Source organism: Sebastes fasciatus, chromosome 22 (assembly GCF_043250625.1).
Source record: "Sebastes fasciatus isolate fSebFas1 chromosome 22, fSebFas1.pri, whole genome shotgun sequence".
NCBI lineage: Eukaryota > Metazoa > Chordata > Actinopteri > Perciformes > Sebastidae > Sebastes > Sebastes fasciatus.
Window position 1 is genome coordinate 3527607 of NC_133816.1, and position 21942 is coordinate 3549548.

The following is a 21942-nucleotide window of genomic DNA, read 5'->3' on the forward strand; positions in this document are numbered from 1 at the left end:
GGGAGTTTGCACGGAAGAAGAAATATCACTTCTGTTGAAAAACAGTAAAAGTGGGATTTACAAGACATTCCCTCTGCACTCGAACTCAGCAGTCTGCACACGGTGGCTTCTTCTTCTTCCAGCTTCCAACTGTCACTGAGTAAAAAAAAAAGCCAACAGGCACAAATCTGGAATAAGCTGACTGCTGCTCGCTGCTGCTGCCAGTTCAGCGCTGCCTGGTGTGAAGAGTTTCATCCTGAAAATAAGGTGTCCAGCTTTTTAAAAAAATCCTCTATTGACACAACAACATACTGTTCATGTAGCTCTTTGTTTGTGGCTGCTGCAGGCAGAAAGACGGACAAATAGTGGATGGTGGATGGTGGAGATCAATGGCCAAAAAGAAGCGTGGGGAGATGAAGTGTTTGTTTGTGTGTGTGTCTGGGAGGAAAGGGCCAAAGGAAGTGTAGTATTCTACTCACGAGAGGAGAGAGAGAGAGAAAGAGAGCTGTGTGTTTCCTTCCTTTCCCTCCCACACTCCTCCCTTTGCCTTTATGCTGACACAGATCCAAAGAGCAGCACACACAACACCTACAATCTCAACCTACAATCTCCCCCGTAAAGATACGTCTGTATTACGCATGTAAGGTTTCATGACAAAAGGTGAAACAGACCTAAATAGATGGAGCGTGTCTTTACATTCCAGTCTTTCCATTAACGGACCTGAAGACGCCTAAATGCATCCCGATACACACAGACAGGCAGCAGACAGACACACAGACGGACTGACAGGCCAACCGATTGATGACTTCTGTTGGTTCCAGACTTCCAATCAGTCTGAGCAAACAGCCACCAACCCTCTGAGGAGCTTCTCATTGTGACCTCCAAACAGGTTAAGTGGATGCTGTCAGTGCCTCAACGTGGACAAGGTGACCTTGTGTGACCTCTGACCTTGTCTTAAACCATGTGCACGCCCATCACCTCCCTCCCGTCTGTCTGGTTGGTTTTGTCCTGGACGAGACGGATCAATTTATCTTTTTCTTTTTGTGTTTCATCTCATCAATAACTATTAGTTTCCCAAAGCTTATCAGATCTGTTTTGATTTTCCTTTTCGGCGTTCTTTTCTTGTACGTCACAATATCAAAATTCAACCATGTCAGTGCCTTCTCTCCGTCCCTTCCCGTCCTCCTTTACTTCACCTTGAGTCAGCGAACAATAAAATCAATACTGATTATGTATGATCCTGATTGCCGACTGTTGCTCCCAGACAACAGTCGGCAAAGCTGAACAGTGTGACCTCTTATGTCGGGTACACACTACACGAGAATCAAGCCGATTTTGTGCCCGATTCCCCCCTCACGACGATCGTCAGCAAAGCCACGATTTTTGTGACAGTTCTAAAGATTATCTTTCCAGATATTCCTGTGGTGTGAGGTATGTTAAGAGTGTTTTTAACATCCCCGATCAGATCAGAAGTCCATCCTGGATGCACAAATTTCAAATCGTAAATGTTAAACGGGTTCAATATTTACGATATCCTGTTGTGTGTGGGGAACCCCGAGGACAGTCGATGACGCAGTCACGTAGGAAAGAACGATAGCCAGTTGAAAACCAAGCGGACTGAAGAAGGAAGGACAACCACCGCCTTAGTCATGGCGACCGCGGCTAATGCATGAGCTAATGCAAAACACGGATCATAAAGTATTAGCGCAGAAGTGAAGGACCAACTCGTTGATTTGTGGCGATAAGTGTGATAACGAGTGTTTATTTAACGTGTCTCCATGACTTCATCCATTATTTTTCTTTTTTCTTCGTGAATTTTCAGTACAAAGTAGTGCAAAAACTAACAACGCTAATTCTTTGCGAGATTTCCGTTTTTAAGTCGGTCGTCAGTTGTTCATGAATGAACTGTTAGTGTGTGGTGTGCTGTTTTAGCCAAATCGTTGCTCTCCACACACTATAGGAACAAAACTGTTAAATTGAACAGAACATGTGGTTATGTGTGGGGTCTCTCACATTTTCAAAATCTGTTAATATTTGAAAAACCTTTTAGTGTGGGCCGGCCTTTAGACATGAAACAGTCATCTAACTCACTCCAGATCTCATCACATTAAGTATTTTAATCCATAATGCCTCTGGGACTGTCCAGGTTTGCTTAAAATACAAAAAAAAAAGAAGGCTTCACTTTAACTTGAAATTAAATAGAACAAGCTGGTAGAAAAAAAGTGAAACTCTTCAGCTTAAGTGCACCCTCTGTGTCTAAATGCTGAAAAGTGTCCTCTATGCATTGTAATTGCTTTCAACTAGCTTTCTATCAGATGGGATTTTCACGCAACGGAGGGCTAGAGAGGAAGGAGATGAGGGCAGAAAGCAGGAGTGAATCCCAATGAGTTGATGATATGTGAGCCGTGCACTGCAATCACTTCTTCTAAAGCCCTCCGTAGGTAATACACACTGAATGTTAGACACGTTAACACACACTCTCAAGACTTTAACTCCAGAAAAAAAAAAGAAGCTGTATTTCACATCACGACGCAGCACATTTCACAAGATATTTATGAACGAGGGAGTGAGAACGAGGCGGGAAGGAGGAATGAATGAATGAAGGAGAATTCCACCAACCCACCTACAGCAGCCCACCATGTCGTTGACCTCTGAGTGCCTTGTGTTTAAACTGTTCTCAGCGGTCACGCTACCGTAGGTGGGGATAGACGTACCAGAGCAAGACATGCAGAATTAGGACTGAGCCAAAAAGCCACCAAGAATCCCAATCATGAAATCCTCCTGGGAATGCAACGAAGGGAATCTGCTTGCGTCGACTGTGTGTGTGTGTGTGTGTGTGACCTTTGACATACGACTCGGTTTGACCTTCACACTTGACAGGCTCCAGTCACAGGAGTGCCTGTGTGGGCTGACCGTTCACAAACAAAACGTGGGAGTAGAGAGCAACTATGTACGTGAGCACCGCTAATGTAATCCTCAGAATCAGGGACAATGTCGGGGCTTCATAGAGGTCTGCATTATCAGTAAACGCGCATGAGAAGCTGATGAACTTTGCTGACGAACATTGAAGAGTGAGAGAATATTTTCTGTGGGATGCCGATGCCAGCTGAGAATTTACTCCTGTCATCCTTCTTTCATTCACTTCCTCCCTTCCTCTACGTCATGTTTAACTCATTGGTTTCAGTTCGAATGAAGACCCTCTTTTGGCTAAATATTTCACTCATATATTGCAGAATTTAAAACAACTTTATCACTAATCTGATGTTACTAACCCTGAATAAGCCAGCACTCTTTTCTTGAATGTATAACTTGACAAAAAAACTGTTAAAACCTGCCTGTTGCCTTGTTTTTGTTAGAGGCTTTAGCTTAGTTGGAGGTTTAGGTTTAGGTTTAGCTTTAGCGTTAGCTTAGTCTCCTTTCTCGGAGCCAAGGGTCAGAGAAAAAAAAAAAAAAGAGTGTATTTTTAAGATAACAGAAAAGATGAGAGAACGAAGGAAACAGGAGACAAAGCTGAAAAATATAAAACGGTTGAGGCGTAGCAAAAGACAGAGATGCTAAGTTTTGAGTCAGGGGCTAACCAGACAAGCTGTGGTGGGAACTTTTAAACCCACTTGAGTTATTTCTGACAGCCAAAAAGAGATATAGATAGAAAGGCTTTCTGTTGTGCACTCAGTCTACAGCAGAGAGCCAAGTCTTATCAGACAAAACTGGAAGGAAGCGCCAAAAGCATTTCTGAAGCCTCTCTCCATCCCCATGGTACCACTCAAATCCACCAGGCCCTATCAACTACACTTAAAAAGAGAGAGAGGGATGAGGGCTGGGAAGGAATGATGAGGAAACATAGAGAGAGAAAGAGGGAAGACTGTTCTCTTGTCTTTGGATAACCACTTCATATTCCCTGGTGGGGGAGGCAACAATGCAGCCTCAACCCAAACACATAATCTACTACATCCACATGTATTCTCACAGGCAAAGCCCGGTTCAGACAGTTTAGCGGTTACGCTCTTCCTGGCCTAATCCCTCGGCATTTCTCTGCTATGAAAGTATGCAGGGATGAGGATTTTACACATCATGAGCCTGGCCATCCATCCAAACAGATATCAAGCCAGATATCAGGACATCTTTAATGCACAAAGGCAACATCATGTTTCATATGTGTGATGTTAAACCAGTAGGGCTTCAGAGCAGGCGACAACCTCCGGGTCTGAAAAGTGAAGTTAAACTTACATTCTTTCTAACAGCCAGCAGGGGGCGACTCCTCTGGTTGCAAAAAGAAGTCTGATTGTATAGAAGTCTATGAGAAAATGAGTCTACTTCTCACTTGATTTATTACCTCAGTAAACATTGTAAACATGAGTTTATGGTCTCAATCACTAGTTTCAAGTCTTCTTCAATACAGCATGATGTTCATTTAGTAAATGATGGTCCCATTTAGAATCAAATAGACCATAAAGCAGGGGATGCTTTAGGGCGTGGCTATGTTGTGATTGACAGGTTGCTACCACGGCGTTGTCCGGTCTGGGAGTTGTCCATGTTTCCGTCTCTAACCCTTTGTTTTCAGTTCATGAAAGTTAATTATGACCTTTTGGTCGCCTAAAAATGTCTTATTCAGCGTTCGGTTGTACTTAGCTCCACCCTCTCGTGTCACTTCTGGTTGCAAAAAAACAAGATGGCGACAATCAAAATACCAAACTCAAGGCTTCAAAAACGTAGTCCACAAACAAATTTGTGACGCCACGGTGACTATACGTCCACTATCTATGGTTCAGAGCCTTGACTGTGTGAAATTTGAAATAAACATGAAACATAAGTTGCCCTCTGATTGGAACAAAGCACATAATCACTTCATTAACACTATGAAATAAACAGCTTGTCTATTCTTTAGCCCGTCATCTGCTTATTAAAGTGATGACAAGACGAGATGCTTCAGGCTAAACACTTAGTATTCTTTTCTGAATTTTTACTCCCATGCCTCTTCTAGCTTTTTGGAAGATTATTAATACTGCAAGAGCTAAAATGCCTTATCAGATGAATATCAAATACATACTCCCCTTTAGTGATGCAGCACTTTTCTGTTACACCTCAAGACAAAAGGTAGAACCAGAAGGAAAAAAATTCCACTGAACTGCAGAATTCATTTAAGCTTGTCAGCCAAAACAAAGTTGGCAGCGGTTGTATTTTTCACATTCATTCCTTATCAGAGTTGGATGCTTCCTTGTTTGTCTAATAGTGTGAAGTGTGAAGCAACAGTATTACCTTTCAAGTAAAATCTATGAGACGCACAGACCAGACACGGATACACAGAGCCTCTAACAGCATGTAGTGGAATCTAGGCGATAACTATATTTTTCAGTGTGCTTTGATTAGTCTTTGTTATACGGGACTCCCATCCGCCCACACATAGTTCACCGCTAGCCAAGTGCAAATGTTGGCACAAAAACAGAAGACTACAATAAGTCTACTATCACTGAAAGTGACTGGAGCGAGACGTGTTTGAATAGAGATTCTGTTAAGCTCCTGTTGACTACAAACAAAGACAAAGTATAGTTTTGGTGAGCAGGTGGGCGGGCAAACTGCAGGTGGTACAGTGGATGGACACCGGGTGGCCTCATGAGCGACATAATGCTTTATATACCTGCACAGTTTACCGACGAGCCGAGCTAATCAAATTAGACATCACTGCTCTCTCCCTCACTGTAAATGGACCCTGATCCATGCAGTGGGTGCACCGCTGGGAGCCGGGCCCTCCCCTTGTGTGCCGACATCCTAATGAGTTTCATGTGAGGAGCATTAAACCGGCTGCTGGAGCAGTGAAACTGACTGGAGCTGGGGAAAACACACAAGAGTGCAATGTAAAGCCAAGTGGGGCTTTGTTTAGTATTCAAATACAGCACCACTTAATCATTAGTCCCATTTCTATGGACATTATAGAATCAGCACTCTTGTATATTTTAAACCCAAAATATCTAGATACAAATGCCCATTTTATGAATATGTTTTGCGATTGCTGAGCCAAATGCTAAATTGTTTGCAAAAACACAATTATTGAAGAACTAAATAGGCCTGTTTGGGGTTTCTTTAAACTAAAATCCCACACTCTAATGGTAACTTCATTATGCAGCGGGCAATTTCAGCCGAGCACTTTTACAACTGTTCCCCAAACACTTAACCAGAGAGTTGGAACAATTCCACATCAGCCTAATTAGCCACCCAACCAGTTAATATTGCATCTTTACGAGCACGACAGATACAGATGTATCATAGCAGCACAGAAATGAACATATTCGTGATGCAAGACAGATGGATAATATGGACCAAACTGACTTTAAAAGATAAAGGTGTCTTGAAACAAGACTTTCTTAACTTCGTATCTAAGTATGGCCCTGAGGGCGATGCCAGACGAAGGCCCACAATCTTAAAATACAACAGAGGCTGGTAGAAATACGGTATTTAGTTTTAGAGGTCGTAAACTGACGTGTTGAACAAGATTTAGCCTGTTGGTGGCGCTAGCTGTAAAGACAGGGCATCACCAGATGTTATGAGCAAGAAGTGGACATACAGTAGTCACCGTGACGTCACCCACTGGTTTGTGGACTACGGTTTTGAGGCCTCGAGGTCGGCATTTTGACCACCACCGTCTTGGTTTTTGGCGGTCGCCATCTTGGAGTGACACGAGAGGGTTATTTTTAGATGACCAAAATGTTACTATCAACTTTCATGAGCTGAAAACACACTGTGAAAAGGTTGGAAGACGAAAACACGGACATCACCCAGAGCGGACAACGCCGTGGTAGCGACCTGTCAATCACAAGATAGTCCGGCCCTAAAGCATCCCCTGCTTTATGGTCTATCTGACTCTAAATGGGACCATAATTTACTAAATGAACATCATGCTGTATTGAAGAAGACTTGAAACTAGCGACTGAGACCATAAACTCATGTTTACAATGTTTACTGAGGTAATAAATCAAGTGAGAAGCAGGCTTCTCATAGACTTCTATACAATCAGACTTCTTTTTGCAACCAGAGGAGTCGCCCCCTGCTGGCTGTTTTAAGGCACTTCAGCATTGGCTTCACTTCTCAGACCTGGAGGTAGCCCACTGGCTTGGCCCGTGACCTGCATCTGAATGCAGCGTGCATTAGCTTCAACCCTCAGCTGTGCAGGTTGTCGCTTACATGCAAACAAAGCTTAACACGCACAGACAAACACACACACACCACCTGACCAGTTGCTCATAACAACACTGTCTTACATAAGAGTCTCTCTTCAGTTATCACAACACATGCAAACACACGGACACACACCCTGGTGAGGATGGCACCTTCTGCTAGAATGAAACGTTGTTGTGACTTTAATCAAGGTAAGAAGAGGCAAATGTGTTTGCACTTAGCACGCAACCTTTCAATATCTGATGTAACTGCAGCAAAACATTCGAACAAAAAGACAATGATGCAACAAGAAATGCAAATGATAGATGCATTTCTCCATCTGCAATCGTTTTGTGCAAATAAGAGGACTTTTCTGTGGGGTCTCAAATGTCTCCCTCTCTGTCATTGCCGTTTGCTGGCGCTCGTCCCAACTGTATTTGTTGTGGGGCCGGCGTGCCACAGGCCACAGTTGCGTAATGACACACAGAGACGGGGAGCTAACTTACAGACACTGCATTCATTCAGCGAATGAGCCTGAATCCACAGCCAGCAGTGTGCTGTATGAAGTAAGAATTTAGCCGTAGATCGATCACAGATTGAAAAAATACAAAAGGGGGTTAAAGCACAGTAAGCTCCTCTGCAAGCAGAGTGCAGCTGTGGAGCAAAGCCCATTAATACAGTCAGGTGACTGTACAGGCTAATGGTCAATGGACACAGTGACGCAACCTCTAAATCTTTTCCTCCTCGCTGCATCTGGGTGTAAACACCATCACATGGTAGAGAGGGAAAAGAAAGGAGCAAATAATCAGGAGCAAAATATTGAAAGGGGAGTGAAAGAAGAGGAATAGCACAGATGTATTACCTTGCAAACAAAGAGACAAAACATGGACAAATGGAGAGAAATACACACACACAGACTGCAATCCAATCTCCAAAGGGTCACAAAATAGCTCTGTCTGACTGCTGCCCCATAAGCTTCTTATTATTCTGTTGTGATGGATGTCGCCTCTGGTTTTATGTTTTTCATTCTAACTGTCAGTCAGTTTCCAGAAAACAGGAAGGCTGGAGAGTCTGACCCCGACACAAAGGGGGAGCTTGTTACAGAGCGGGGCTTGTCCTCTATTCACTCTGATTAATAGCCATCTGAATCTGTGTCTGCTTCTCTTTTCAGTGTTTTGTGTATGTAATGCACACAGCTACTTCTCAAGATTGCTGTTTTGGGGTCCTTTTAGAGACCCACATATTCTGAACATTTTAAAGCCTCTGCATCCACTCTGTCCAAGATGCTGAATCACTGCCAGCTCACAGAGCCACTGATCCTGACCCTCTGCCTTCTCTGGATGAGGGCAAATGAAAAAGACAAATTCCCTCATCAATCCATCCAGTGGGAAGCGCATTCGACTGAACTGTCCCTTTAAGTTTTGAAAGCTGCTCTACGAGTCTGGATGAATCCAAACAAGCCTGGCGTTTTCTGCCTGGTCTGTGCACTTGTTGTTGGCATGAAGCAGAACATGTCTGGCACCTGCTTGCTTCGCCAGCATCACCATTTATCACGCCACAAGAAAAGGCGGAAGGCAGCCCTTTGGCACCGAGCCTCCCGGCTGCGTAAAGCAGCAGTGCAGAGCAGAGGTTGGCTGCGTGGCACTGGACAGGTTGAACTTTGGCTATGTTTTGTGCCAAACACTGCCAAAGCTTTTTTGGAGATGCTTTTTGGCTGTGCATGTGGTTAAATCATATGAGGCAACATTGAAAACTATGCAGGAGTTGCAGATGCTGCACCAGCCTCATGCATGTTATTTAGATTATCATCATGCTGGGATGATGAAGTCACCTGCACCCTTTTCATTAATAGATCGATAGATATTTAACAAAAATTCATATTAAAGCCTAGAAGACAGTCTTTACAAATAAAAATCAGCGTTTTTAAAATATTTCGATCATCACAAGTATTGCCCTCATGAGTGTTTGTTGTTCCTCCGGTTGCACTCACCTCCCAGCCCGCCCAGGGTCGCTGCCCAGGAGGCTCCGGAGAGCAGGCACAGCACCGGGAGCAGGAGACACATCAGGCCGCCAGGACTCATCATGATTCGGCTCCTGTCCTGGTCCTGGACGGAGGTGGAGGTCCGTCCAATCGGATTCTTTTTAACACCAAAGTGCTTTTCAACTGTGATGCATCCTGATCCTCTGAGGTTTCTCTGAGTTCAAACAGCAGCAGAGCTCGGTCCAACACTATGGTTAATAAGTTGGGGGAGGTTATTTCTAAATAAAATAAATGCTTCCTAAATGTTTTTATATCTTATTCTGCTTATTCTGCTACAGGTTACAGATTTTTTCCCCGTAGCTCAAATCTGCACAAAGCGCACAGAAGTGCATGCATCCGCTCAGCGCATTCTGGTTGTGTTATCTAGTAAAGAACAGAAGAAGACGCGTTATTGTAGTTCTATCTTTGGTGTAGTCCGGTCACAAAGTGCGCGTCAAAGTAATCCAAAGTGTCGTCCTGTGCTGCAGGAATACTGTCCGGTGTCCTGGGTGATAGGAAGCTGAAGGCTCGCTCTGTGGTCTCCGGTGTCGCCGAGCTCGTCCCGCTGCTACAAATAATAATAAAAACAAAAACGCTCCGCTCGTCTTCAGTTCAGCTGATGAATTAAAGCGAGAAAATTACGTTTAGCTCCTTGAAGGAAACAAAATCCCTGGAGCTGGAGCTCGAGCGCTGGCACGGTGCACACACACAGTGATATGGAGGGCGGATAGTGACCGGCTCGAGGATGTGTGCTGTGCTGCTCGAGCGCTTACTGGGAGTAGAGGAGCCAACCCAGCTCGCGCCGCGCCCCACCCTCCCGGAAAAAGGCAGCGCGAGGATACACAACAGGTAAGAGGATGATGTCACGGAGGACAGGTGCAGACCCGGTTTTTCCTCAGAAACACAGATTGATATTGAAGAGTAAAGAGGAAGTGGTGCTCTTTAAGATGACGGATTGATTTCATGTGTGTGGGGGGATGATGATAGGCAGTGTGGGGTCAGAGAGTAATTACAGGTCTCACTGTGTCCACTCCACTATTATCCTATTGTGCTGCTTTCTGCCCTGTCATACAATGAGATGAAAGCCTGCAGTGGTTAAAGTGAAACCTGTCATTGCAATAATCCCAAAACCAGGAGGACGCATGCAATACTTTCTACTGGAGTCAGGCTGAGATTTAGAAACGGGATTTGTTGGAAACACGCCATGTTGTAGACACATTTTGGTATTTTTTTCCAAATAATTTTGTAACTTCTAAGACACAAGTCAAGTCAAATATATTATTATCACTATTTACAGATATGTAATAGAGCTAGACCGATATACTGTATCATGCAGGCCAATATTAGCCTTTTGCAGATATACTGTGTATTATCTATAAAATGTCCCTCTCAGTACTCTGGGTCACAATTGTTTTTAAAAAATATATATATTTTAAAAAGAGATCCTTATTAAAAATGTTTGGTTTATGTAATGAGTTTTTTGTTAAAAATGCCTATTGGTCAAAATATCATCCGACTTTTAAAACTCTCCGGTATCGACCTCAAAAATCCAGTATTGGTCAGGTTATAAATATAATATGAGCTATTTGTAGGGCGGACCCGAATGCTTGGAAGCTTCGACCGTTGCCATGGTATTCGACCTCCAAATCACTATTCGAACGCTTCGTTTTGTGTTTTATTATATATATATAAATATGTTGTATAACTCCCCAAATAGTCCATGAAATAAGGAATAATCCCATAATTCATATTCAACATTCATTATTACTAGTTATTCTCAGACAGATATGTTGTGTGTAGAGGTGTGTGTGACGGGGGAAATGGAGACAGACAGAGAGAAGAACATGTCAGCCTGCTGCGACGCTTCAAATACCTTTGAATATTACTCAAGCTTCGAAGCCCAAAAAATGGTCTTCGGGACAGCCCTAGCTATTTGATGTATCCCCTTATTCTGAATAGGATCAGCCACTGAGTTTGATTCTATTCTTTACTCAAGGTTTTCTCACTGAATGTTGAAATATTGGCCCCCATTCAGAAACTCTATGTGAGGGGAGAAAAGGCTTAAAAAGGTCAAATCACTATTGAATATTTCTTTTTTTCCTACCAGACATTATGAATGAATAGTACAGGAGGTAGATTGTAAAGTCTGTTTCAGGTTTTTACCCATTCAACATATCCATTTAAAGAAGGAACATTTGGCGAGGAATGTTCTCTCTCTGCTCCTTTTAACTCTGCTCCTGTGGTCTGGTTTCCTTAATCCACCTGTCAGTCATGTGACATCACAGGGGGGGCGGAGCGTCTGAAGTAAAGATGATTAAACAGTAGATGTGAGGTCAACGGTCTGCAGGCCTTAACCACACTCATAATCCACAGAGAGGCTGTTCCCGGCCATGTGCTGTTAATTAGTCTTCGTCTTCAGTGCTTCACATATAATATAACGCAGTGTGATTTAAGGTGGTGATGACACACAGTTATTTGAAAAACAATAAACAGCAGTCTCTTTAGTTTAGAAATTGCTCAAGCTTGTTTTGCAATTTTAATACTTTCTGATTAATTGTGCAGCAGCCATAACTGCAATACTGAAAACCTTCCCGCTCAATCTCTCGTCCTCTAAGGAGGAGAGCTGGACGGCTGGCAGCGCGGGCCGGCCAATTTCACGGGGCGGGGGTGCAGACATGTACCCCGAGTCCGGGACAAAAGGGAGGGGTCACAGAGGAGCACGGATTAAAGGATTTGGTGGACGAGGAGGGGGAAGAAGGAAGAAAGAAGAGGAGGAGGAGGACAGGGGTCAGAGGTAAGGGAGCGATGATAAAGAAACGCCAAACGGAGCTAAGAAGTGAGCGGCGCCGTCTCTAATCGAGCCTGATTAAGCTCACACTGTGCGTGTCTCATCTTTACGCGGCCGATGACTTTTGAATGACTATTCATCTTTCAGTATCACAATGGACGTCTTCATCAGCGGCAGCTGTAGCGGCCGTTGGAGATGAGGGCACTGGGGAAAACCCCACCGTGCCTTCACCCGTGACTTTTGGGTGGTTGGTATATTTATCAATGTCAGCGTGGAGGTCCAGGTCTGGGTTAGTTACTCTTTAGACTGACTGCAATGCATCTGGGATAAAGCAAACCAGGAGGGTGTTGATGCTTGATTCAGAATCTATCAAACTCCTCTGAGCTGAGCTCAGCTGCCCCCTGCTGGACAGGTAAAGTAAGAGCAAAAAAATACAACATAATGTACTAAAAACATGGACAGTAAATGGGGATTTCACGCTAAAGAAGTGGTAAAGATAAGCAGACACAAAAGGCATTTTCGGACTGGAGGAACTTTTTCATTTTTATTGTGTCCGCACCGCAAGAACTACCATTGTTAGGGACTTTTGTAGCTCCTATTTCAGAGTAGGTACTCTCACAGCACAGTATACGGTGATTGGTCAAACACATGAGCCAATGCCGCACCGGCAGCCACCATTTTTAAAAACCTGTTAGCCGTGTAAATGACAGACAACACAAAACAAATACATTAGCTCGTAACAAAATAAGTGGGAGAAAATACGGAAAAGTGGGCCGACAATGAAGTACAAAAGTTAACTCATTCATGAGCACACACCCACTGAGCCAAAGAACGAACCCAGTAGCACAAAGGCTAACCCAGTAGCACAAAGGCCAACCTAGTAGCATAAAGGCTAACCCAGTAGCACATACGCTAACCCAGTAGCACAAAGGCTATCCCAGTAGCATAAAGGCTAACCCAGTAGCACAAAGGCTAACCCAGTAGCACAAAGGCTAACCCAGAAGCATAAAGGCTAACCCAGCAGCACAAAGGCCAACCTAGTAGCACAAAGGCCAACCCAGTAGCACAAAGGCTAACACAGTAGCATAAAGGCTAACCTGTTAGCATAAAAGCTAACCGAGTAGTACAAAGCCAAACTCAGTAGCATAAAAGCTAACCCAGTAGCACAAAGGCTAATCCAGTAGCACAAAGACTAACCGAGTAGCATAAAAGCCAACCCAGTAGCATAAAAGCTAACCCAGTAGTACAAAAGCTAACCCAGTAGCACAAAGGCTAATCCAGTAGCACAAAGACTAACCGAGTAGCATAAAAGCCAACCCAGTAGCATAAAAGCTAACCCAGTAGTACAAAAGCTAACCCAGTAGCACAAAGACTAACCCAGTAGTACAAAAGCTAACCCAGTAGCACAAAGACTAACCCAGTAGCATAAAAGCTAACCCAGTAGCACAAAGGCTAACCCAGTAGCATGAAAGCTAACCCAGTAGCACAAAGACTAACCCAGTAGCATAAAAGCTAACCCAGTAGCACAAAGGCTAACCCAGTAGCACAAAGCACACCCATTGAGCCGAAGAACAATAGCCGATTCAAACTGAAATTGCAAATGGTATTTTCATGATGGCTATTTTGTTTGTGTTTATATAATTGTGGCACGTAATAGAGTTGTTTATTTATTCTAATATTTCTAGAGAAAATAGCCCTTGAAGGTGTATAGTTCCCGGGGGTGCCCCCCAGTGGGCAGTCCCTCTCAGGGAGTCCCCAAAACTGTTTGGTCCAAAAACAGCTAAAGACAAAGCGATATGCACACACACAGTCAGAATTGATTGAAGCCTTCTAACCACTCCACACACACTGGTCCAAAACTAAACACACAATTTGCATAAACTGGGCATACAGATTGGCATAAATTAACCAGAAGCACCAACCAGAGAGGAGTATGGCCTTAAAGGGATTGCCACGGCTGCTTATCTGTCCCCGCACATTAATATTCAGAACCCGATGTAAGGAAGCTGCAATCCGTGACCCTGCACTCACTTCTGCTAATCTGTGTGTCAGTGTGCATGCCTGTCTATGCATTGTCACACGTCGGTAAATGTGTCTTTTTGATTGTGCAGCATGTTTGCGATGCATGTGTGCACATATATATATTTTTTTTACAAATTTTGAGCACATACATGCACGGGTGTGTCAGCCAAGGCCAGACTCTGGGTTAGGCCAAAGGGTTTCTATGTGTGTGTGTTTGTGCATGTGTTTGTGTGTGACTAATGGTTGGGGATCACTGGCTGAAATTGAGGGATTGTTATGGGTGAGGAGTATGACGGGGAAGAAAATCAGACAGAGGAAAGAGATGGAGGGAGACAGACGAGCCACCACCTCCAGCAAATGTAATTATATGGCTCAGAATCACTGAGCAGCTGCTTCTTGATCAGCTTTAGGCCAAGCACACACACACACACACACGCACACACACATGCATGTGACAATGACCTTGTCCATGGACATCAGGGCAGACAGCGGAACAGTGACTTTGCTCAAAAAGATGAAAATATTGTGTTTTGCGAAGTGGCATTTAATTTAGCAAATGTGTGACTGATCTATTAACTGGATAAGTAATGCATGCAGTTATGGCTTTTAATTCTGCTCTCCCACTTATTCAGTAACAGACTGTGTGTGAGGGAGAGAGAGAGAGAGAGAAAGGGGAGGGGGTCACAAAAGGCAAGGGACTTCTGCCCCGAGGAGCAGAGGGGCCACATGCACTCACACACACAGAAACACTCATTTAGCTAACAGCTTTCATTCCCCTAATTAAACCCAAGATGTAGTGCACCCTGATTTCCAGCCTCCCTATCTCTCTCTCCCTGTACCCTCTATCCTCTCTCGCCCCCTATGTCCCTGTTTCCCATCACACTTTCCACCTCTCCTGCTGCATCGGCGCACGTTTTCCCCTCCCTCCCTCTGTCTAAATGTGTCAATCAAGCTGTCAATCTTAGGCGCCACATGAAATCGTAGAGCAGAAATCCTGTACAGAATGTGAGCATTTCACCCAGAACATCTGAGTAAAACAGATTAGCGAGCGTGGGGTCAATCCCCACCCCGTGTGATATTCACTGCTGGGTGTTTGTATATCGCAGCTGGCTGGTTGCCATGATTTACCCCCCATCCCTCACCTCTGCTGAGGAGGAAATGGAAGAAACTGCCCAAAACCTTTTTTCCTGCTAATCCCCCAACAATGGATTCTGCTGTTTTATTGAGGGTGGAGATGGAAGGAACTGTTGTACTGAGCCCAGGTAAGCCTGGAGATTTGGATCAACGCTCCAGTTAAAGCATTTGATTAGATTCATTCCACCCAAATGATCTATGAATGTGGGTATTTTTGTCCAGGTTACTCAAGATAATCAGAAATGTTGCCACTAAAAGGTTAATAAAGTGAATGAGATAAGATTGAATCACTGAATCTGTGTTTAACCAACAAATGGATTCAACTCTTCCTGCTCAGTCAGGTGAAGACACTGAGACCAACCCCCTGTCTTCTGTGAAAAAAGCTCCATTATAATACAGTTGATGGGTCATCAGTAGAGGGGATGTAGCTCAGTGGTAGAGCGCATGCTTCGCATGTATGAGGTCCTGGGTTCAATCCCCAACATCTCCACTTCTTATCTACAGAGGTGATGCTCTCCTTTCGGTCACTACTATACAATGTTAGGCTATACGTAAAAAATAGTTTCCCAAGGTGAATGAATAAGAAATAACAAAAAAAAAAAGGTACTTTTCTGGCAAAGGATATAAGCCTTCAACAGGCTTAGCTGTCCTCCAACCGATGTTTTCATTTACCACATACACAGTGGTATTATGACCGTGTATAGTAGCATAATATAAATATAAAATGTTTTGTGTAATGCTATGGATACATTCTGGTTAGGTTTAGGCACAAAAGCTACTTGGTTAGGTTTAGGGAAACATCATGGTTTGGGTTAAAATGACCACTATGTTAAGGTTTGGGGAGCTTTGTAGTCATGGCTACAATAATAAACATGTGGTTTGAAACAGGAAATCAACAGCTGTCTTCAAGTCTGATGTTTTGTTGACCCATCCATCCAACTACTCCAACCTACTAAGCCATTGAGAGGGGATGTAGCTCAGTGGTAGAGCGCATGCTTCGCATGTATGAGGTCCTGGGTTCAATCCCCAGCATCTCCACTTCTTATCTACAGAGGAGCTCTGGGTGATGGTCACTAAATACTACACGATACACAATGATCAAGGATACTATACGTAAAAAACAATTAGAGCCTTCAACCTTCAAGGTGAACAAATAAGAAATAACTAAAAGAAGGAGGACAAGACAACATTGGATATGCAGTCATTTCTGGCTGTAATAGTCTTCAACAGGCTTAAGTCAAATCACAAATTTGCCTAAGGAGGCTTTACAATCTGTACAGGATTCGACACCCTCTGTCCTTTACAGTACGAGTCTCTTATCGGATGAAGAACAAATCTCCCCCCCAAAAAAAAGCTGTCCTCCAACTGATATTTTAATTTACCACATACACAGTGGTATTATGAATGTGTATATGGTAGTATAAAGCACAAGGGTTTTGTCATTGTTAACGTTATGGTTACATTTTGGTTAGGTCCACGCACATACCTACTTGGTAAGGTTTAAGGGAAACATCATGGTTTGGGTTAAAATGACCACTATGTTAAGGTTTGGGGAGCTTTGTAGTCATGGCTACAAAACAGGAAATAGGAAATCAACAGCTGTCTCTTGTGTTGAGTCTGATGTTTTACTGACCTTTCCTACAAGAACCCCAACCTAATTATTCATGAAGAGGGGATGTAGCTCAGTGGTAGAGCGCATGCTTCGCATGTATGAGGTCCTGGGTTCAATCCCCAGCATCTCCACTTCTTATCTACAATGGAATCCTATCAGGGTGCACGAGGACCTCCTTCGGGTCACACATTACAAGAACCGCATTAACATGCGTGGACAAGACTAATCTCGGTGATAATTCACCTTATTTTGCCTAAACTCCCATGAATCCCTCCTGGTTGTATTACAGTTATGTCACATGCATGTCATATTGGATGTAATATAATTACGAGCAAACAAAAAAATCCCTCGTATCTGCCCTCTAGTGTCTTTAAATTTATGGGTAAAAATGCTCCCAGCACTACCAAACTGCATTAATCTGTCCACCTGTTCTTTCACTTTGTTTCCAATGTGACATGAACACAACACGACTGATCCTTCCAAGAAACATGGACACATGTTGAGAGGCTTCTCATGTGGCTACAGCTGCACCCGCTGAGGTGTTGGAACACAATGCTTGGCAGAGGAAACAAAACCGTCTCGTATCATCACGTACAGTACAGTACGTTGTGCATGTTTACAGTACGTTGTGCATGTTTTCAGTGTTAATAAAAGTGTGTTTTTAAGTCAAACATTAGCACATGTTTGCCGGCACTTCTTTCCTGTAGTCATGGGGGAGAGCTGTGTATGTGCTATCACCCCTGTGCTGTGAATTAAAGATGTTCAAACAATGCTAACCAATCAATTATTTACATGTCATACACAAGCACAACCTAGACAGCAAACACATACGTGAATGAATGCACACAAAGTCACACACAGACGCACCATATCCTATTAAAAAGCCCCGTCTAATTAAAGTGATCGTTACAGCTGTAATTAGCCGGTACGCCTGTGGTGTAGCCATTCTTTAGCGTGAGCTGAAATATAATCATTAGCCTCATCCTTCAAAGAGCCAAGAAGTGCTTCGTAAGACACACATTCTGCTGTTCAATAACGGCTGAACACTTTAACTGAATACCGCTAAGTCTAATCATCTAATGCAGTGATTCACAACCAGTGGTACATGTAGGCTAGCCCAGGAGCTACTTCAGCGGTTGCCAGAAAGTACATGGAAAGACTGTGAAGCTGCCAGAGTCCTTTTATAATAAGTCGGAGGAAAATGTTGATATTCCCAACTGCCTCATCTTTTTCTTCTGTCATTACGCCTTTGCATTTACTACATTATGTTACCCACTTGCCAGCTTGCTAAATTGTTAGCCTCTGTGGCTTCTAGATGTTAACATTGGCGTTGCTTAGCAACAGTGTTTTCACGACTTAACCACTTTAACGGCAACCATATAGTGTACACGACTTCCCATGTTGTAAACACGAGCTCACGAGTTTCATTTGAAGGCACCAATAGATAGCTAAAAGTCATGCATAAATGGTTAGCTAAGAGTTATTGATACATGGTTAGCTAAAAGTAACAGAGAAACAGTTGAAATAGCTAGCTAATAAACAAAATGGATAGAATACATGGTTAAACTAGATAGCTAAAAGTATTGAATATATGGTTAGCTAAACGTAATGGGGAAAAAACTATTGAAATAGCTAAAAGTGTGATGATTGAAATCACTTGAAGGGATAGTTCAGGTGTTTTGAAGTGGGGGTGTATTGTATTGTAACCAATAAATGGATTCAACTCTTCCTGCTCAGACAGGTGAAGACACTGAGACCAACCCCCCACCTTCTGGGACTAAAGCTCCATTATAATACAGTTGATGGGTCATTAGCAGAGGGGATGTAGCTCAGTGGTAGAGCGCATGCTTCGCATGTATGAGGTCCTGGGTTCAATCCCCAGCATCTCCACTCATTATCCAGAGAGGTGATGCTCTCCTTTGGGTCACTTAATACTACACTACACACAATGTTCAAGGGTGCTCTATGTAACAGTTACAGTTAACAGTCAGAGTCACTCCAAGACGAATGAATAAGAAATAATTAGAAAAAGGAGCAAAGGATAGGACAATGTTCTCATTTACCACATACACAGTGTATATGGTAATACAAAACCCAAGTATTACGTCATTGTTAACGTTATAGTTAAGTTTTGGTAACGTTTAGGCACAAAAACTATGTACCGTATTACGTGTATTATAACTAGGTGTATTACTTACAGTAGATGATGGTGGGCTTGGAGAAGCAGACAAGAGTCCCGACACCAGAGCAAAGCAATGTACTCCTGCGGACGAGGACAGCAGAAAAAAGTATTTTAGCAACCTAAAAGAAAGGTTCACTTCAAATATATATTTTTAGAAATATTTAGAATATTTTCACCGACCTAAACATTGAAACTGTATGAACAGATATATTGTAACATCCTCTATTATCCACTTCTGTATCATCATGAATAGGTACCCCACAGGTACAGGTACCATGTCCTGTTCCTGTGTAGCCCTATGCATGCATATTAGAGGGACTATTTCAGATCAACTTTTCTGGAGGAAAGACTTACAACAGACACACCCAAGAACCACATGCACATTCATCCCGTTGTGACTATGATGCCATTATCCAGTATCAGCCTCCTTATGGCAAAGAAAGGTAAAAATGTAATTACCCAGTATTGCTCTAACCTAATTCCTTATGTGTGGCATTCTGGTGGATTGATTCCACGGGCAGATGGTGTTATCAATTATTGAGCCTGAGAACACGATGCTGCCCTCAATCAGATTAAGTAGATTATGCCAACATCAACTCCCTTATGATCCAGACTCAGTTTCTTAGATCAACATATGTCAAGAGGCAAACCCCCTCTGATACCCCCTCATTTTAAACAGTGTCTGTCTATTGATCTATCTATCTATCTTTCTATCTAGCTATCTATCTATATACAGTATCTATCTATGTATCTATCTATCTGTCTATCTATCTATCTATCTATCTCATTTACATCTTCTGGGTGTATATGTGTCAGTGTTAATGTATGCAATTTTTAAATCTGACCTAAATACACTACACATTGAGCTCCCTGAACGGTATCCGACTACATACCATGATGGAGTCACTGCCAACATACTCGGCGTTCCACCCAACCCAATGCAAATGTCCCCTTAATCCTGTTAACCCACTCTAGCTGTGCGGGGAAGCATAGAGAGTAGGAGAGAGCCTCGGGCAAGTACGACATTGTACCCCTCCACCCCACTGAGATCTAATTGAAGAAACAAGTGCTCGGTACAAAGTGAAGCTCCTCGGCTCACTGTGACATTAATACATGACTAGTGGGAAAAAAAAAAAAAACTCTGTGATCCGCAGCGTGTAAATCTGAAAAACAGGATTGGGAGTGTGGGGGTGCAGAGGAAGAGGTTTAAACACCAGCTTATACTATGTTTAAATTGAGGTTTACAGCTGCATATATAGTGGATCGTCTAATCCACAGGTGCTTTACGTGCAGTCCAAGAACCAGCAGAACAAGAAGTGACTCCAAAAGCACGAAAAACACTAGGGACGCATCGATTCAACTTTTTCAGTCCCGATACCGATACCTGGGGTTTAATTAATAAGCTGTATGCCTCACTGTGGGGAAGTGATTGGATCATTGTTTTATGGGTACGGCGACATCAGGCTTGACTAAAACCTGCAGTAGGCAGAATGTTTTTGGCATCATTGGGCAAAAATCCCATAATAACCTTTCAACATATTGTAATTCAAGTGTTCTGAGAGAGACTTCTGCACCTCCTCATGGCTCTGTCTACAGGCTTTAAAAAATCTAACCCGTGACAGAAGACTTTGGCCAATCACAGATCATTTCAGTGAGAGAGAGCGTTCCTATTGGCTGTTCATTCAACGGAGGCAGCTGTCAATCACTCACAAACTCCGACCAAACGGTCCAACTAGGCACCGCTGACCGTTTGATCAGAATTTGCGAGTGATTGATAGCTGCTCAGAGACGGCAATGCTCCAGATCAGCGCTGACTGCTTGTTTTCCTCCGGTCTGTGAAATCCTGCAGATGCCGTTAGGAGCACCAGAGGACACCGAGGAACATGATGGGGTTTTTTTTCCAGATTACCGGTCTGATGCACTACTGTCAGAAAATAGTTTCATCAAAATAACTAATCATATTTGCTCCAATTCTACCCACTGCTGCTTTAAATATTGCTTTCCTAACTTTGTAAAAGAAAATGTGACAAATAAATACATAGATATACATTTTCTTAATTGTTATTTATTGTTATAATAATTAATTGTACGCCAGCAACTTGGTAAATCTTCAAAATTAATAGGAAGTACAATTCAAGTGCAAAGCTTTTTAATGCTACAATTAATTGGTCAAAAATTAAACAAGAATTAAAATACCAGTATATAATGTATATAGTATATAAATATATAACTGAATTGAATAGATCAGCCCCGTCGTCACCGATACCCGATCCAGCTATTTGAGTCAGTATCGGCCCGATATCCGATCAATATCGTGCATCCCTTAAAAATGATTCAATAGTAAAGGCAATTTTATTTTTATTCTTTTATCTCACTATTCGCAGCACTGCACTGCATCGGGGGAAACCAGTTACCCACACATGGTACATTTCAACCCATAATCGCTATCTAGAGTGTGTGTATGTATGTGTGTGTGTGTGTGTGTGTGTGTGTGTGTGTGTGTGTGTGTGTGTGTGTGTGTGTGTGTGTGTGTGTGTGTGTGTGTGTGTGTGTGCGTGTGTGCGTGTGTGTGTTATTAGTCTGGGTGAGCTGAGGATGGTAGGTGACCAGCTGTTTACTTGTATTTGTAGCATGCGAGGCGATTGGGGTCATTGCTTCTTGATGATAAAAATCTGACCTCTGAAAGGATAAGACGGGTCTGTAGCGTGCTAAGCTGTTCTTGACAACATGTTTTGACCCTCATCCGGCTGGAAAAGAGAGGTCTTAGTACGGTGATTGTAAAAAGGGGCGAGGTGGGCGGATGCACTGGGCGTCATTAGCAGCAGTTAGAAGGTCTACATGTTTTACAGTAAGAATAAATATCAGGGAGGAATGACATTCAAGTTACATCACTATGGTAGATTTCACAGTAGATTTTTTTTTTATTGCAGAAACACGCTTGTAAGCAGAGTTCCCAGTGCTGGGAGATAAACTGCTGTGGGTGGCTGATAGCAGAGATTTAAACCCTTTACAGTCCCCACCACCGCAGCGTTTGACTCTGGCCGGGGTTGACTCTG

General features: G+C 43.1%; 1 protein-coding gene and 4 non-coding genes across 6 annotated transcripts in view; 4 read left to right on the forward strand and 1 right to left on the reverse strand.

The window, feature by feature from the left end:
* sema4f (sema domain, immunoglobulin domain (Ig), transmembrane domain (TM) and short cytoplasmic domain, (semaphorin) 4F) overlaps positions 1-21942 on the reverse strand; it is a 136103-nt gene that overhangs the window by 61402 nt on the left and 52759 nt on the right. The window contains exon 1 of one of the 2 annotated variants that reach the window (XM_074624712.1): positions 9119-10050. The exons of the other annotated variant lie outside the window; for it this stretch is intronic. Within the exon in view, the coding sequence (XP_074480813.1) occupies positions 9119-9212 (94 nt within the window). The 5' untranslated portion in view covers positions 9213-10050. Of the gene's footprint in view, positions 1-9118; positions 10051-21942 lie in introns of those variants that run through there. 2 annotated transcript variants of the gene reach the window in all.
* Positions 15511-15582, forward strand: trnaa-cgc (transfer RNA alanine (anticodon CGC)). The gene has a single exon. It is a non-coding gene; the product is annotated as a tRNA-Ala (tRNA).
* trnaa-cgc (transfer RNA alanine (anticodon CGC)) lies at positions 16059-16130 on the forward strand. The gene has a single exon. It is a non-coding gene; the product is annotated as a tRNA-Ala (tRNA).
* Positions 16764-16835, forward strand: trnaa-cgc (transfer RNA alanine (anticodon CGC)). The gene has a single exon. It is a non-coding gene; the product is annotated as a tRNA-Ala (tRNA).
* trnaa-cgc (transfer RNA alanine (anticodon CGC)) lies at positions 18523-18594 on the forward strand. The gene has a single exon. It is a non-coding gene; the product is annotated as a tRNA-Ala (tRNA).